This window comes from Schistocerca gregaria, chromosome 9 (assembly GCF_023897955.1).
Source record: "Schistocerca gregaria isolate iqSchGreg1 chromosome 9, iqSchGreg1.2, whole genome shotgun sequence".
NCBI lineage: Eukaryota > Metazoa > Arthropoda > Insecta > Orthoptera > Acrididae > Schistocerca > Schistocerca gregaria.
The window spans coordinates 195,902,530-195,914,581 of record NC_064928.1 but is presented as its reverse complement, the minus strand read 5'-3'; the positions used below and the strand labels follow the sequence as shown (position 1 = coordinate 195,914,581).

The following is a 12,052-nucleotide window of genomic DNA, read 5'->3' as shown; positions in this document are numbered from 1 at the left end:
TTGTCCTTCTGGAACTGCCCACGTCGTCGGATTGCACAATGGGCATGAATGGACGCAGGTGATCAGACAGGAGGCCACCTAGACTATCAAGGATCCCATATCACTCCAACTGCACAGGCCCCACACCATTACAGGGCCTCCAAAAGCTTGAACAGTCCCTTGCTGACATGCAGGGTTCATTAATTCATGAGATTGTCTCCATACCCGTACAAGCCCATCCGCTCGATACAATTTGAAAAGAAACTCGTACGACCATGCAACATGTTTCCAGTCATCAACAGTCCAATGTTGGTGTTGAAGGGACCAGGCGATGCCTAAAGCTTTGTGTCATGCAGCCATCAAGATACACGGGTGGGCCTTTGGCTCCGAAAGCCCATATCGATGATGTTTCGATGAATGTTTCGCACTCTGACACTTGTTGATGGCCGGGTATTGAAATCTGCAGGAATATGCGGAGGCGTTGCACTTCTGTCACGTTGAATGATTCTCTTCAGTCGTCGTTGGTTGCGTTCTTGCAGGATCTTTCTCCGCCCGCAGCGATGTCGGAGATTTGATGTTTTACGGGATTCTTGATATTCACAGTACGAGGATTGTCCGGAAAATACGTATAAAAGTTGAATAATAACTTTATTTTACAATTATCATGTATTACAACATGGTCTCCTTTAAAGTACTCGCCCTGAGACGCGATACACTTCTGCCAACGCCGTTTCCACTGTTGATAACATTGCTGAAAGTCTTCAGTTGTGATGTTGTTCAGTTGCCATGTAGTTTCCGCCTCGATGGCTTCCACATCTCCCAAGTGCCACCTCCGAAGCACCGTTTCGCATTTCGGAAACATGAAGAAGTCACACGTGGCTAAATCGGGTGCATAAAGCGGGTGGTCCGTCACGGTGATTGAGCTTCGGGCCAAAAAGTCGCGCACAACGAGCGACGTGTGAGCGGGCGCATTGTCGTGATGAAGGATCCACCTGCCCCGTTTTGCCAACTTCGGTCGAACTCGGCACACAAGAGCTCTGAGACGTGTCAGAACTTCAACGTAAAAATTTCCGTTCACTCTCTGGCCGGGAGGGACAAATTCCTTGTGAACAATGCCCTTAGAATCAAAGAAAACAATCAACATTGGCGTCACATTGGACCTTGATTTTCACGACTTTTTTGTTCTCGGTTCTCCTACTAGTTTCCATTCCTTGCTTTGAGATTTGAGCTCCCCATCTAATTCGTAAAACCAGGACTCGTCTCCAGTGATGACTCGATTGAGAAAGTCCCCTCTTTCCTCTGCTTCCAACCAATCCTCACAGCACTCAACTCTCTTTGCTTTCTGTTCTGGCGTCGAAAGCTTCGGTACGATTTTCTCTCACAAAATCTTCATTTCAAGTTTTTGTGTCAGGATTTCGTGAACGATTGTTTTGGGGATTGACAGCTCGTCAGCAATCATTCTGACTGTCAATCTACTGTCTTTAAGAACACAAGCCCGAGTTCGTTCGACATTTGCATCGGAACTCGATGTCGACGGCCGTCCTGGGCGAGGGTCATCGTTCACTTCTTCTCGGCCACCCCTGAAGCGTTTTAACCACTTGTTCACGGTTGGTTCCTTGAGAGAATTGTCTCCGTAACCCTGTTTCAAACTCTCAAAAATCACACGGCTATTCTTGCCTAGCTTTGCAAGAAACTTGATGTTGACGCGCTGTTCCTCAATCAGAGAGAGAGCTCCATGCCGACGGCAGGTGGAAAAGGGTAACTGTCAACAAGCTGCCGCACACTCCCACCTTCACGCAGAGTGCTCTGACTCGAACTGAGAGTTGATGCGATTGATTACAGCAGTAGTCCCACCTGGCGGTGACTGCAACTAGTAACATAAAGACATTTTCAACTTTTATACGTATTTTCCGGACAAACCTCATACAGTCGTGAAATGGTCGTACAGAAAAATACCCACTTCATCGCTACCTCGGAGATGTTGTGTCCCATCGCTCGTGGACCGATTATAACACCACGTTCAAACTCACTTAAATCTTGATAACCTGCCATCGTAGCAGCAGTAACCGATCTAACAACTGCTCCAGACACTTGTGACGCAGCGTCATGTTGGGCCTGTTTACATATCTCTGTATTTGAATACACATGCCTATGCCAGTTTCTTTGGCGCTTCAGTGTATTTTGTTTGTGGCAGTGTATAAGTGGAAAATTGTCTCTTGAAACTGTGTGTATTGTGAGAGTGTCTGCCATAAAGATAAGTTTGGAAAGCTCTGCTCCAGAAGTACGATTTTGCGACTGGCGGTTACTTACTCCGTAGGCGCGGGTGAGGGCGGCGACGGCGGCCTTGGTGGAGCTGTAGACTGGCGCCAGGAAACTCGGCTCCAGGCCTGCGGTCGAGGAGACGTTTACCACCAGCCCTCCCCTGCCGCCGCTGTCTCTGCCCATGTACTGGAAGGCCAGCAGCACGCTGCCGATGGTGCCCTTCTGCAAACGACAGAACCGCTGATGACAATTCTTGAATGATGAAATACTCTTCTCAACCAAAACATTTTGACTACAACCCACCTTGAGATTGGATGCCACCTGGTGGCAATGTGGACACAAAACAAGGGCAGAAAAGTGACAGGTGCCAAAGTGAAACAGGTGATTTTAAACCTCCAACAGCGATACAGATTTATTTACAGCCATATAGCAGAAAATACAACATGAATTTCCAACGCTTGCAATTTTTAATGCCCATCATTCGAGGGAGAAGTGTTATGAGTGGAACAGAGAATAGTATCTATCTAGAAAAGGCATATGACCGGGTTCCTAGTAGGAAGTTATTGTCTGTTCTACAAGATTATGGAATAGGAGGCATACTTTTGCAAGCAATTAAAGGTCTTTGCATGGGTAGTCAGGCAGCAGTTAGAGTTGGCGGTTCAGAGTAGTCTCAGGGGCAAGACAAGGCTGCAACCTGTCTCCACTGTTTTTCACATTATTTATGGATCATATGTTGAAAACAATAGACTGGCTGGGTGAGATTAAGATATGTGAACACAAAATAAGCAGTCTTGCATATGCGGATGACTTAGCTGTGATGGCAGATTCGATTGAAAGTTTGCAAAGTAATATTTCAGAGCTAGATCAGAAATGTAAGGACTATGGTATGAAGATTAGCATCTCCAAAACGAAAGTAATGTCAGTGGGAAAGAAATATAAACGGATTGAGTGCCAAATAGGAGGAACAAAGTTAGAACAGGTGGACGGTTTCAAGTACTTAGGATGCATATTCTCACAGGATGGCAACATAGTGAAAGAACTGGAAGCGAGGTGTAGCAAAGATAATGCAGTGAGCGCTCAGCTACGATCTACTCTCTTCTGCAAGAAGGAAGTCAGTACCAAGACAAAGTTATCTGTGCACCGTTCAATCTTTCGACCAACTTTGTTGTATGGGAGCGAAAGAGGGGGGGATTCAGGTTACCTTATCAACAAGGTTGAGGCTACGGATATGAAAGTAGCTAGGATGATTGTAGGTACTAGTAGATGGGAACAATGGCAGGAGGGTGTCCACAATGAGGAAATCAAAGAAAAACTGGGAATGAACTCTATAGATGTAGCAGTGAGGGCGAACAGGCTTAGATGGGGGGGGGGGGGGGGGGGTCATGTTACACGCATGGGAGAAGCAAGGTTACCCAAGAGCTTCATGGGTTCAGCAGTAGAGGGTAGGAGGAGTCGGGGCAGACCAAGGAGAAGGTACCTGGATTCGGTTAAGAATGATTTTGAAGTAATAGGTTTAACATCAGAAGAGGCACCAATGGTAGCACTGAATAGGGGATCATGGAGGAATTTTATAAGGGGGCTATGCTCCAGACTGAACGCTGAAAGGCACAATCAGTCTTAAATGATGATGATGATGATCATTCGAGGTACGCCCAAAGTTACTTTTACGTCTGAAGATTTGTCTCCGTTAAGAATGAGATGCCGTGTTCTTTTTGCTGAACACTCTTCCATCCAATAATAAAATTGGTGTGTAATTGCGTATCATCGTGTTTTGTTCGTGAGGCGGCAGTGGGGAACTGTACCGAACGTCATCTGGAAGTGAAGGACCACTTTCGACCTTTCATTTATGTTCTCTAGCAAGTCGAGTTACACCTCTTATTACAATTTTTTAGTGATTATACATGTACTATGCTAACCAATGGGTCGTTAGTGTCTAACTGTCTTACTAATGTGTACGAAAAATATAACTACGTCTAATGTTTAATGTAGCTTTATGTAATATATTTCCAGTTAATTGTATTTAATGTAAATTGTGCAAAAGTAGAAAACTATATTAATCGTGTAAACGCTGATTCAAATACCAGCGAAACGCTAATTTTATTCTTTGAATCATACCTCCATTTATATCCTACACCTTCTTTAAACTATATAAACGAGAATCTGGTTGACAAAATAATATGAATAATATAACGTTTCTGTGTACTCTTTTTCGTACTGCCATTCCATACATGAGGCCGACTAATTCACATTACACCGACAGAAGTCCTAATTTCTGTGAAAAGTTTAACGTATTGCGTTGGCCAATAAGCCCCGGCATTTTTCTTCATCAAAAATTTAGCGTAAAAAAAAACATTCTGGCAATGTATTTTATGTTATTCGATAGAGAATCATATGTCTACAAAACTGTGTAGTTTTTTATGCTGGTATGCGTTTGTCTTTTTAAGATTATTAAAATGGAGCATCAGTGGATACAAAAGAGCATTTTCAACGCCTTCTGCTTTTTGCATTCAATCGAGGTGCCAAAGCCACAGAAGGTCTTGATGGATTTCTGAAGTGTCTGACGAAGAAGCAATGCCTACTAGGACGGCTCAAAATTGGTTTAAGCAATTCAGAGACGGCAGTTTCAACCTCTACGACATGCACGATCCACCACGAATTGCTTGATCAGTGCCAAACAGTGAATGCGGAAGTTTACGTCCAACAACTGCAACGACTCAACAATGCTGTCCAGCTAAAACGACCTGATCGGCAACATGGCGCTCTTCTGCAACAAGGCAAAGCCATTCAGACGTTTGGCTGGGATGTGCTACAACATCCGCCGTATTCTTCCGACTTGACGCTTTCCGATTTACATTTGCTCGGATTCTTTTCTAATGGACGTTTTGCCCAATAACAGTGACGTGGAACTGAGGCTTGGCTGGACGATTTGTTCGAGTGGAAACAAGATAATTTCTATCGTCCAGGCAGTGAACAGTTTGTTGCATATCGGGAGCCAGGGTGTGAATCGGACATTCAAGAAAGCTGTGATCCCCCCTGAAAATGTTCTCCGCGGGTGGGTACGAAACGTCGGGCTTTAACGTGAAATCCATTCGACCACGGCACATTGATTGTGTACGAGATCTGTTCAAAAAATTCCGTAACATTTGTAATTTCGCGCCATTGGTTTGGTGGAGCGAAATGCGCTATGCGGGCACACCGCTGTGTTTATGTGTAACTGCCGGAAGTTTCGTTATTGTATGTAAGTTATTGTACAACGCTGTATTGAGTAGGATGTTGTGTCGCACCGTCGCATGGTCGAAACAGAGAGGATATAAATTATGGACTGGCAATGCGTTTCTGAAGAAGAGAAATTTGTTAACATCGAGTATAGATTTAAGTGTCAGGAAGTCGTTTCTGAAAGTATTTGTATGGAGTGTAGCCATGTACGGAAGTGAAACATGGACGATAACTAGTTTGGACAAGAAGAGAATAGAAGCTTTCGAAATGTGGTGCTACAGAAGAACGCTGAAGATTAGATGGGTAGATCATATAATTAATGAGGAGGTATTGAATAGGATTGGGGAGAAGAAAAGTTTGTGGCACAACTTGACTAGAAGAAGGGATCGGTTGGTAGGACATGTTCTGAGGCATCAAGGGATCACCAATTTAGTATTGGAGGGCAGCGTGGAGGGTAAAAATTATAGAGGGAGACCAAGAGATGAATACACTAAGCAGATTTAGATGGATGTAGGTTGCAGTAGGCACTGGGAGATGAAGAAGCTTGTACAGGACAGGGTAGCATGGAAAGCTGCAAGAAACCAGTCTCAGAACTGAAGACCACAACAAAAACATACGAGATGAAAGAAAATTCACAGACTGCACTCCGTGGTATCCATGAAGAGGCGTACAAAGACTGCTTCCGAAGTAGAAACGGTCTTGGGAGCGTAGTATCAATTGTGGAGGAGAGTACTTCGAAAGAGACAGTGCACAATAAGTAAAAGGCAAGAGTAGAAAAATTGTGTGGACAAACTTCCGGATTTTTTTGAACAGACCTCGCACTTTTTCCTCATGTACGCCATTACAGCAGTAAACTAGGCCCTGACATCACTTTTGTGAATATAGTACGTGACGTCAGGCAGAGTATGAAAGCTGTGTACGGTGATCACTGCATCGACATCAGTAATGTATGAGACTGGGTTGTTCGTACTCGTAATGATAAGTGGTGGGGCAACCCTCAACGTGTGTGACAGAGCTCGGAGTGAACAACAGCGTCCGACGACCGATGACACTCATCAGAATCGGGTTGACGAACTCATGAGAGAACATCGTCGGATAACACAGACACAGCGCTAGGTAAGTGTGGCATATGGCGAGAGCGTGTACAGGCCACCAGTACAGAAATCTGTGTGCACAGTGGGTGCCTCCAGTATTCATTACTGGAGTGCAACAGAGGAGACTGTACATCTGTCAACAGTTTCTTTTGGGTTTTGGGCGTGAGGGTGATAGGTTCCTTATCAACATTGTGACGAAACCAACAGAGCATCAGTTGAGTTCCGCCACAGTTGATTGCCAATGCCAAAAAAGATGAAGGCCATGCCATCAACAGGCAAAGCTGTGCTCACAGTGTTCTGGGATCTTGAAGGTGAGGTGCATTTGGAATTCATGCCTGAAGGCAGCACCGAAAACTCTACAAGATATACAATTTGAAAGGTTCGTCCACATCTGGAGCATCTTGTCCATCAGCATTACAATGACAGATCCACAGGTTAAATTACTGGGCAGCACGACTCAGAAGACAGGATAAAGACCACAAGGGGGTCCAAACGGGACATTCTCTTGAAAATACGTGGGCTATCCACAAAGTACATTACGTTTTCGTTTGTGTCCGTTAGGGGCGGGGCTAGCGCGGCCATCTTGGTGTCATGGCATTCCGCCGCTCAGTCGGCGTCCGGCCGTGCTAGTGAGAGGTTCGCGCTATACTCCGTTGAGTTACTGTGACAATTTGAAATGTCAGCGTTAATTGAAAATGCCGCGAAGTGTGAAGTGCGTGTTGTAATAAGGATTCTGACAGCAAAAAACTGTACACCGATAGAAATCTTTCGGCAGCTTTGTGAAGTGTATGAGGACAACATAATCACTGAAGGTGGAGTGCGTCAGTGGGTCATAAAATTTCAAGTGGAAGACCAAGCACAGTGACTGCCGAACTTGTCGAAAAAGTCAATGCCGCGGTCCGTGAAGACCGTAATTTCACAATAACGGAACTCTCTATGAGTTTTCCATAAATTTCACGAAGTTTGTTGCACGAAATCATTACCGAACATCTTGGTTACCACAAGTTGATACTTGGATACCAAAAATCTTGACAGAGATTCACCAAAATCAGCGAATGGCTGCAGCGTTAACGTTTTTGGACGCTTACGAGAAAGATGGCGACTCATTATTCGATCGCATCGTTACTGGTGACGAAACATGGGTTAAGCACGTGAACTGCGAGACAAAATTGCAGTCAATGCAGTGGGGGCTGGGTGCCCCCAAAAACCCAAGAAATGCATGCAGACAATGCCGGCAAGGAAGGTGATGGCGACTGTCTTTTGGGACAGAAAAGGCGTGATTTTTGTGGATTTCTTGGAAAGAGGCACTACAATAAACTGTGCACAACCTCAGAAGAGCAATACAAAACAAGCGCAGGGGAAAGTTGGGCTCAAAGATCTTGCTGATTCACGACAACGGCCGGGCCCACACGGCAAATGCCACTCGTGAAGTTCTCGAATCTTTTAAGTGGCAGTTGTTTCCTCAACCGCCGTACAGTCCCGACCTGACACCGAGCGACTCCCACTTATTCCCAGCAATGAAGAAGTGGTTGGCTATGCAGCGTTTTGATGACGACACACGGATTCAAGAAGAGGTAACCACGTGGTTGAAGGCGCAGGCGGCCGAATTTTACGACGAAGGAATTTCCAAGCTCGTCCTTCGCTACGATAAGTGCCTTAATTTAAATGGCAACTACGGAGAATAGTAGTATTTAAGTGTGTCTTTCATCTGCATATAATAAAAAAATTTCCATATTTTATTTATTTTTAATTCCAAAACGTAATGTACTTTGTGGATATCCCTCGTAGTTTGAAAAAATTAGAACCTAAACTAGTTTTTGGAACATTCTGGATTCCTCAGACACCACACACTTTGAGGCACTTAAAACTACTACAACGTAACAATGTAAGACAGAATTAAACGTGTTTCGCAATTGCCGAGTTAATAAAGTTATATAATGTTAACATTTAAATTTATCAACAATGTAAGAGTCTGTGTTGGATTATCATGTATTGTGTTCTAAACCTTTATGTAGTGAAGAAAAAAGGAAAAAGAATATGTATAGAATATAATACGCTGTACATGACAATCAGTTTAAAAACCAACTGATAAATTCCTATAACCTAGGTGTTACTACATTGTAGTAGTAAAGTTGAGTAAACTGGAATTAATTTGGTAATAAACATTTACTTACCATCATTCCTATGACCTTTCATAAACAAGACTATTGATAAATTGCCTTAAACTCTCCTTATATCAATTCCTCTTGAGTCAAGAGGGTTACCAGATTTCGGAATGCCAAAAAGAGGACATTTTCCATATTTTAGGATGAAAAGGAGGACACTTTCTATTTCTTAAATTTATTACATAAGAAAAAAAATAAAAAACATTACACACATCTCACACACCTACTTTTTTTTAATTAGACTGAATCTTTTTTAAAATTTCCTTTTCTTGACACAAATATTTAAAAAAGTTCTTGCCATTCAAATTTCTAAAATTAAATTTCACCATTGCAATTCCCTTTACAGTGTCAATAGTGAGTCTATTTTTCTCCTTTGTCCACTGTGCCTCTATTAAGGAGAACAACCTCTCCACAGAAAAATTATGGGCTGGCAATGCGAAGAAGAATTGTGCAATTTTAATTAACTCACTAAACTGTTCCTCACTGCTACACGACTCAACATACTTGCAACACTTCTTATGGGCCAGTTCTGATTTTCCAACCTATGTGGCTATGAATTTTTTAAACTGGAAAACTGATCAGAGCACTTTTCATCGTCAGTTTTAATATATTTATTCAACAAATATTTGACTGATTTTTCCACGTAAGACCACGATATATCTGAAAAATCGAGCCTCTTAAAACAAGAAAATTCACAAAATGGTTCCATCCACATATTCAGGTACTCCTAACATCCTTCATAGAGGGTATCAATATGGCACTTAAAATCCTTCACCTTCAAAGCATAACCATCATTTTCCATTTGAAACAATCTTTCTTTGACACTCAAAGATATAACATTTTCATCTTTTCTGTGCTGAAGAACACCACGAAGGGAATACAGTACATCGATATGGGAGTTTTCTTCCTTTTCTAAGATACTAATATACTTATGAAAAATGCCAACTAAAAATTAGATTTGCCATAGATATAGCTCATTGATAGCGTCCATAAAAACATTCTTTAGGACTGTTGGAGGTTTGTTTTGTGACAGAAAGAAGGATTTCAGAGCGGGAAACATATCTGTAAGTCTCTGATGGCTGGAAATAGTGACAGCTATCGAGTCTTGCTATGGCTGAGAAGTTGTTGGTACTCTATTTCGACAAAATCACAAAATTTCTTTAGTGACTCTACACGGACAGAGTATATCGAAAAATGATTATATATTTTCATTATTAATCCTTGTAAGTCAATTTCAAGGAGGTCAGTTGCGTGCTGAATGCAGTTATTAAGAACATGAGCAGGACATCCCAGTCCAACCAAAACCTTGTTAAGTACCCTCTTTAGATTAGCAAATACATTATTTCCATCACCTCTTTTAATACCACCAAACATTGTGTTGCAATTATTAACACCAAACGTCCCACATTTGTCCTTCATTTTAAACTTGTTAAGGGTATCAGTGATATATGTTGAAATAGTTTCTGCCGTTTCATTTGGTCTACTTTCTATATTTCGAAGTTTAATTTGTAGTCCTCCATACCTGTGATCAAAGTACAGAACTATAATGGGGATCTTTTAGTATTCCCATAGTTGTTAGCATCTGTCGAGACACCAACAAAAGGAATGCACTCCAGATCGTTCATGATGCATTCTAGTGAATGAGGTGCTAGAACTGAATTGACTATGGTTTCAGTTTTGGTACGTCCACACGAGATTTTTGATGATATGGACGAGTCGTCGAAAATTTCTCTCAACAGTCCGCTGGTACAGTCCATAGATTTGTGGTGAAACACAGTATGGTGAGCAAGGGTTCCTTCAGCAGCACTTACTTTGGTGTTCAGTTCAGCACAGGGTTTTGTAAAAAAAAATTACTGATTTTACCTGATGAACCTGTACCTCTAAGACACTTCATATGTTTTTCTGTTTTCATATCAATTCCAGATCGCTGGTACCGTGATTTGCTATAGATACATAAGTCCCTGGGCAACAAACCACACATTCTGCTTCCCATTGAACTCTTTCAGAACGAAAGCTCGGATATTTTTCTCGGAGTTTATCCGTAAATGCACACTTCCTCTGTGGCATGATGAGAAATTATCTTAAACAATAGTTAAACAAAAAATTATCAAAACGTATTGTTCAGCTAAACCATGAAAAAGTCTTCACTTACAAAACTTAACTATAATTCTGTGCCATAAGCTACATTTTGAAATTCACGAAACTTACCCAATAAGATGAATACGGATAGTAAAGATGCAGCTGAATGATCAACAAGTTCGCTAAAAACACGCGTGTCACACAAAAACAAACAGCACGTAGACAATCACAGATATGCTTTGACCATAGATACTACATATGGTCGATGCAGCTACCTTGAAGGTAAAAGATACATAATTTGTATGCAATACAAATCGATATTTTCGATTTTGTGAGTGTAACAGATCGAATTTAAGCTAATAACAAATGATGCAATTCCATGACCGAAGTAAAAAGTACATAAATTGTTGACGATACGACATGAAAAGAAAAATCAAAAGATCTTCATTCCCAAAACCAATGCGGACGTTAACAGAAATCGCAAAAATGTGAACGTTACATTTCACGTCGAAAATGATGACATGTCTGCGTAAGTGCGGACGTGTGGTAACCCTACTCTTGACACGTACACTGATTATAACTTTATTATTACACCAACACCGGACTGTAAGTGATTGTCGCGTGGCGTTAGATTGTTAGCAGTATGCCTCTTGGCTCTCAGCCACCCCTCCTACAAACCAGATTCATGCTTATCTACCCCGCTCCTTCATCACACGTAATCGTACCAACAAATTCATTAAAACTTTGAATATTGTCTTTTTAGTGAAAATATAAGTGGATTTGATTTACTGACACGTTAGTAAACCCAGCAAAAAAAATATTAGCGGGGCGGGACGTTCCTCCTCTCACTCTGTGTGCCGCACCGAGACTCGAACTCGGGACCTTTATCTTTCGCGGAAAAGTACTCTACAAACTGAGCTACCCAAGTGCGACTCACGCCCAGTCCTCACAGATTCACTTCTGCCAGTACCTCGTCTCCTACTTTCCAAACTTTACAGAATTTCTCCTGCGAACCTTACAGAACTAGCACTCCTGGAAGAAAGGATATTGCGGAGACATGGCTTACCCACAGACTGGGGGATATTTCCAAAGTGAGATTTTCACTCTGCAGCAGAGGTCGCGCTGATGTGAAACTTCTTGGCAGATTAAAACTGTGTGCCGGACAGAGACTCAAACTCGGGACCTTTGCCTTACGCTGCAGACTGAAAATCTCATTCTGGAAACTTACCCCAGGCTGTGGCTAAGCCACGTCTCCGC

The 12,052-nt window shown here is 42.3% G+C and overlaps 1 protein-coding gene across 1 annotated transcript in view; it reads right to left on the bottom strand.

The window, feature by feature from the left end:
* Positions 1 to 12,052, bottom strand: part of LOC126291803 (15-hydroxyprostaglandin dehydrogenase [NAD(+)]-like) — a 111,458-nt gene that overhangs the window by 42,341 nt on the left and 57,065 nt on the right. The window contains exon 5 of the mRNA XM_049985499.1: positions 2,290 to 2,463. Within this exon, the coding sequence (XP_049841456.1) occupies positions 2,290 to 2,463 (174 nt within the window). The remainder of the gene's footprint in view (positions 1 to 2,289; positions 2,464 to 12,052) is intronic.